The 6,553-nt window shown below is 44.7% G+C and overlaps 1 protein-coding gene across 1 annotated transcript in view; it reads left to right on the plus strand.

Annotated features, from left to right (window-relative positions):
- RABEPK (Rab9 effector protein with kelch motifs) overlaps positions 1-6,553 on the plus strand; it is a 33,754-nt gene that overhangs the window by 9,515 nt on the left and 17,686 nt on the right. The window contains exon 5 of the mRNA XM_011988699.1: positions 3,682-3,834. Coding sequence (XP_011844089.1) covers positions 3,682-3,834 — 153 coding nt within the window. The remainder of the gene's footprint in view (positions 1-3,681; positions 3,835-6,553) is intronic.

Genomic DNA, 6,553 nt, shown 5'->3' on the forward strand with positions numbered 1-6,553 from the left:
CTGTCACCCAGACTGGAGTGCAGAGGCATAATCTTGGCTCACAGCAACCTCTGCCTCGCGGGTTCAAGCAATTCTCCTGCCTTAGCCTCCCAGTAAGCTACTATTACAGGTGCGTGCCACCAGCCTGGCTGATTTTTGTATTTTTAGTAGAGATGGGGTTTCACCATGTTGGCCAGGCTGGTCTCGAACTTCTGACCTCAAGTAATCTGCCTGCGTCGGCCTCCCAAAGTGCTGGGATTACAGGCGTAAGCCACTGCGCCCGGCCCCAACCTCATTTCTTGGCTCTCTCCAACCCACATTTGCTGCACTGGATGTCCTTCAGTTCTTTGAACACGGCTTGAGCTCTCTGGCCTCCACGCCTTTGCACACACAGATCCCTCTGCTAGGAATGTTTTTCCCTTTTCTTATCATCTGGCTACTCTATATCTTTCAGATTTCAGATTAAATATCTCTTCTGCCAGGAACCTTTCCCGTTACCTCTGGACTCGTTCAGGCACTACATGACTCTGTATGTCCATAGTCTCATGTGCTCTTCTATCCTATCTGCCTTCACAGCCCTATCACATGTGATTGTTTCCTGTCCATCTGCCCCACAAGAACATAAGCTCCTTAGAAACAGGTAGCATGTTTTCCTCATCATTGTATCCCAGACACTACCACAGGGCTTAGAACAGAGTGGGTGCTCTGTAAGTATTTGAATGAATGAATGAATGAATGAATGAATGAACCTGCTAATAAGAAACGATTATTAGCTGGGCGCAGTGGCTCATGCCTGTAATCCCAGCACTTTGGGAGGCTGAGGCAGGCAGATCATGAGGTGAGGAGATGGAGACCATCCTGGCCAACATGGTGAAACCTTGTCTCTACTAAAAATGCAAAAAAAAATTAGCTGTGCGTGATGGCATGTGCCCATAGTCCTAGCTGAGGCAGGAGAATCGCTTGCATCTGGGAGGCAGAGGTTGCAGTGAGCCAAGATTACGCCACTGCACTACAGTCTGGTGACAGAGCAAGACTCTGTCTCAAAAACATAAAATAAAATAAAATAAAATAAAGAAACCATTATTCTTTGCTCTACACAAGGGCAGAAGTTGAACAATGGTGGCCCACTTACGTATTTTGTTAGGTCCACGTAACATTTCCATATTGTTTTAATCTTAAGTTTTTTTTTTGTTTTTTTTTTTTTGAAATGGAGTCTCAAACTGTCATCCAGGCTGGAGTGCAGTGGCATGATCTTGGCTCACTGCAACCTCCACCTCCTGGGTTAAAGTGATTCTCCTGGGCCAGGCACCGTGGCTCACGCCTGTAATCCCAGCACTTTGGGAGGCCGAGGCGGGCAGATCATGAGGTCAGGAGATTGAGACCATGCTGGCTAACACGGTAAAACCCCATCTCTACTAAAAATACAAAAAAAATTAGCCAGGCTTGGTGGCAGGCATCTGTAGTCCCAGCTACTCGGGAGGCTGAGACAGGAGAATGGCATGAACCCGGGAGGCGGAGGTTGCAGTGAGCTGAGATCGAGCCACTGCACTCCAGCCTGGGTGACAGAGCGATACTCCGTCTCAAAAAAAAAAAAAAGTGATTATCCTGCCTCATACTCCCAAGTAGCTGGGACTACAGGTGCGCGCCACCATGCCCAGCTCATTTTTGTATTTTCAGTAGAGATGGGGTTTCACCATGTTGGCCAGTCTGGTCTTGAACTCCTGACCTCAAGTGATCCACCCACCTCAGCCTCCCTAAGTGCTAGGATTACATGCATAAGCCACCACACCCAGCCTAATCTTAAATTGTTTACCAACCAATCATGCAGAAATCTATATAGACATTTAAATGGTTTGGCTTCTCTTGATAATGTTGGAAAATCTAACGTCATTAGGCCTGCTTGTCTACATGGCAACAATTATTTGGAACTGAGCTGCCACCTATCAAGAGGGCTCTTATTCTCCAGTTTGCCACAGTCTTTGTTACTCCTGCCTAGGCATTTGAATTTCTACTCCCTGCACTAAAAAAATCAAAGGTAGGCTGGACGAAGTGTAATCCCCCAGCACTTTAGGAGGCTGAGGCGGGTGGATCACTTGAGGTCAGGAGTTCAAGGTCAGCCTGGCCAACATGGTGAAACCCCCATCTCTACTAAAAATACAAAAATTAGCCAGGCATGGTGGCGCACGCCTGTAATCCCAGTTACTCGGGAGGCTGAGGCAGGAGAATCGCTTGAGCCTGGGAGACGGAGGTTGTAGTGAGCTGACATTGCGCCAGTGCACTCCTTGCTCCAGAGCAAGACTCCATCTCAAAAAAAAAAAAATTCAAAGGTAAATTAAATCACTTCTAGCCCTCAATTACATTAAATTAGTTCAGTTACGTCTTTATTGCAACCTATTAATAGCTTGGTGACCCTGGCTACACCATCTCAACCATCTGGACCTCAGTGCCCTATAAAGTAGGGATAATAACTTTCTTCAGATCTAACAAGATAATGCCTGTAAAGGTCTTGTATAATTGCTTAACCCAGTGAAATAACTACTATTAATAATAAAGGTTAGGCTTTTGTTTGTTTGTTTGTTTGTTTGTTTTTTGAGACAGAGTCTCGCTCTGTCACCCAGGCTGGAGTGCAGTGAGATCTCGGCTCACTGCAAGCTCCACCTCCCAGGTTCAAGCCATTCTCCTGCCTCAGCCTCCTGAGTAGCTGGGACTACAGGCGCCCGCCACCGTGCCCGGCTAATTTTTAGTAGAGACGGGATTTCACCGTGTCAGCCAGGATGGTCTTGATCTCGTGACCTCGTGATCCGCCTGCCTCGGTCTCCCAAAGTGCTGGGATTACAGGCATGAGCCACCGCTCCTGGCCAAGGTTAGGTATTATTATTCTGTGAACTTGTTTTAGTCAGCCATCATTTATTTACAAGTAACAGAGTCCCACTTAAACCAGAGGAAAAAGAAGGAATTTGTTTAGTCAGATACAGGCGTGTTTCTTTCTTTCTTTTTCTTTTTTTTTTTTGAGTTGGAGTCTTGCTGTCTTCCCAGACTGGAGTACAGTGGCACAATCTCAGCTTGCTGCAACCTCTGCTTGGTTAACCAAGTAAAATAACCCTGGGTTCAAGCGATTCCCCTGCCTCAGCCTCCCAAGTAGCTGGGACTACAGGCACATGCCACTACGCTCGGCTAATTTTTTTGTATTTTAGTAGAGGCGAGGTTTCACCATGTTGGCCAGGATGGTCTTGACCTCCTGACCTCATGATCCACCCACCTGGGCCTCCCAAAGTGCTGGGATTACAGGCATGAGCCACTGCGCCTGGCCGATACAGGCGTGTTTCAAAGAATTCAAGGACAGGAAGTAGAGCCCAGGATCATGAGAAAGTGGAAGCACTTGATCTGATTGGCTCATTCTGGTTTCATTGGCTACCTTCAACCCAATCAGCTAAAGCTACAAAGTCAAAGTGTAGTACAAACATATCATCTGGGATCTACCCTTGTGGTTGACAAAGTGGGGACAGTTTCCATAGAACAGGGTCTATGGACTAGGCAGACAGCCCCCTAAGTATCTATTATAGAACTTTCTGGAGGTTGACAGCATGCCCTTTAAGTGATTCATTTATGTTTATGGCCATCTTCTCACAACCCTCCCCAAGTATGCCAACCAGTATAACAGTTGGCAGCCCCAATCTAGGAACTGGGTGAAATGTTTTCCAGGAAAACACCAGTGGGACTTAGTTACCTGCAAGGGCCTCTTGCCCCGCTATGAACATGCTAGCTTCATTCCCTCCTGCACATCTGACCATATCTGGGTATTTGGAGGTGCCAACCAATCAGGAAATCGAAATTGTCTACAAGTCCTGAATCCTGGTAAGTAGCCAAAGCTTATTTTATTTATGTACATACAAATAAATGTTCATGTGTGTGTGTGTGTATATATATGTATATATATATATCTCCAATTATAATTCCAGTACATTTGGATTATACTGATTACCATTTAACTTTGCTGACATCATAGAAAATAGGAATTTTAACTTGTAGCATAATCTGAAAACAGAATAAAAACAATTGTTGGTAACACGTACAATCTTTAACTTGTTAAATGTCAAAGCTGGAAGGGACTTCAGAGAACAGCTATGACAAATGGGCAACTCAGGTTTATCAAGGGGAAAGTGACTTTCCTAAAGTCACAAGAGGCCTGGCATGGTAGCTCACGCCTGTAATCCCAGCACTTTGGGAGGCCGAGGCAGGCAGATCAGTTGAGGTCAGGAGTTTGAGATCGGCCTGGCCAATATGGTGAAACCCCATCTCTACTAAAAATACAAAAATGAGCTGGGCATGGTGGTGGGCATCTATAATCCCAGCTACTCAGAAGGCTGAGGCAGGAGAATCGCTTGAACCCAGGAGGCGGAGATTGCAGTGAGCTGGGATCGTGCCACTGCACTCCAGCCTGGGCAACAGGGTGAGACTCTGTCTCAAAAAAAAATAGGAAAGAAAAATTTTAAAAAATAAAGTCACAAGAGAGTCAGTGACTGAGCCAGGCTTAGAACCCAAGTCACCTAGATTAGTGGTCCTCTAGTAACGTCCTCCAAAGGTCCTCCCTGGGAGACATTTGGCCATATCTGAAAACATTTTGGGTTATCACAACTGGGGGTAGGGCGGGCTACTGGCTTCTAGGGGTAGAGGTCAGATATTCCGTGTATATATCCTGTCACGCCTAAGACAGCCACCACAGGGAAGAATTATCTGGTCTAAAACGACAGTAGTGCCAAAGTTAAGAAACACTGACCTGGATCCTCCTAGTATGTTTCTTTTAGCGAAAAGTACAAAGTTCCTAACTCACTTCTCACTGAGAAGACATTTTGTTTGTTCGTTTTGTCTGTTTGTTTGTTTTTGTTTTTCATACCTTCCTGTTTCCATCACTGGCAGTTTTATCATAGAGGAAGCAGTTTGGGAACATCACAACTGACAGGAGGTGGCTAAACCACCTGTGGGGAAGTGGACTTGTCTTTGCCTTTTGTTTGTTTTTGTTTTTCTCTTTACAAATATTATTTATGTTCATTGTAAAATACTTGAAAAATACAAATAAGTGGGAAAAGTCATCCACAATCCTATTATATTAAGGCTATTAACAACTTTGTCTTTTTTTTTTTTTTTTTTTTTGAGACGGCGTTTCACTCTTGTTGCCCAGGCTGGAGTGCAATGGTGCAATCTCGGCTTACTGCAACTTCCGCCTCCTGGGTTCAGGAGATTCTCCTGCCTCAGCCTCCCAAGTAGCTGGGATTACAGGCATGCGCCACTATGCCTGGCTAATTTTGTATTTTTAGCAGGGATGGGGTGTCTCCATGTTAGCCAGGCTGGTCTCGAATTCTTGATCTCAGGTGATTTGTCCACCTTGGCCTCCCAAAGTGCTGGAATTACAGGTGTGAGCCAATGTGCCCGACCCAACTTTCTGTCTTCTTCCTGTCTTTTCTCTGTTTTCACAAGCCTGAGATCATACTATATTTAGTATATTTAGTATATTTAGGTGATTTTTTTTGGCTTTAGCAAAAATAATGGATTTGTTATTAATAACAGTGCTTTGTTAATATCATATCATTTGTTTGTTTTGTTTTGGGTTTTTTTGTTGTTGTTAACTTTTTTTTTTTTTTTTCCAAGGCAGGGTCTCACTCTTTTGCCTAGGCTGGGATGCAGTGGTTTGATCACAGCTCACTGCAGCCTTGACCACCCAGGCTCAGGTGATCATCCTAGCTCAGCCTCCCAGGTAGCTGGGACTACAGGTGCTTGACACCATGTCTAGCTAATTTGTTTGTATTTTTTGTAGAGACAGGGTTTTGCCATGTTGCCCATGCTGGTCTCAAACTCCTGGGCTCAAGCAATTTGCCTGCCTCAGCCTCCCAAAGTGTTGGGATTACAGACATGAGCCATTGCACCTGGCCAACATAATTTTTAATGGCTGTGTCATGCTCCATTATATATAAAATACTCCATAATACCGTAATTCCTCCCATTTATGAACATGTAGTTCCTTTCAGGTTTTTACCATTATAATTAACAAAGCAGTGAACATCTTCATTCAGAAGTCATAGACTGTATTTCAAATTATTTTCTTAGGGTTCCTGCCAAGAAATAAAAAGACTAGGTAAAATATTGTGAACCTTTTCAAGGTTTTGATACACACTACCAAATTGCTCTCCAGAAAGATTTTTCCAGTTTATCCTCTCTCCAACTGTGTTTAACGATGTTTCTTTCATTACTGACCAGCACTGAATTTATCAGTTTTAAACATTGCTAATTTGATAGGCAAAAAAACTTGTTCACAGTTTAAATATGCATTTTGGGCCGGCGCGGTGGCTCACACCTGTAATCCCAGCACTTTGGGAGGCTGAGGTGCACCGTTCACCCGAAGTCAGGAGTTTGAGAGCAGCCTGGCCAACATGGTGAAACCCTGTCACTACTAAAAATACAAAAATTAGCCAGGCATGGTGGTGATGCCTGTAGTCCCAGCTACTGATGAGGGCGAGGCAGGAGGATCGCTTGAACCCAGGAGGCAGAGGTTGCAAGGTGCCGAGATCGTACCACAGCC

This window comes from Mandrillus leucophaeus, unplaced genomic scaffold, assembly GCF_000951045.1.
Source record: "Mandrillus leucophaeus isolate KB7577 unplaced genomic scaffold, Mleu.le_1.0 Scaffold335, whole genome shotgun sequence".
In the NCBI taxonomy this organism is placed as follows: domain Eukaryota; kingdom Metazoa; phylum Chordata; class Mammalia; order Primates; family Cercopithecidae; genus Mandrillus; species Mandrillus leucophaeus.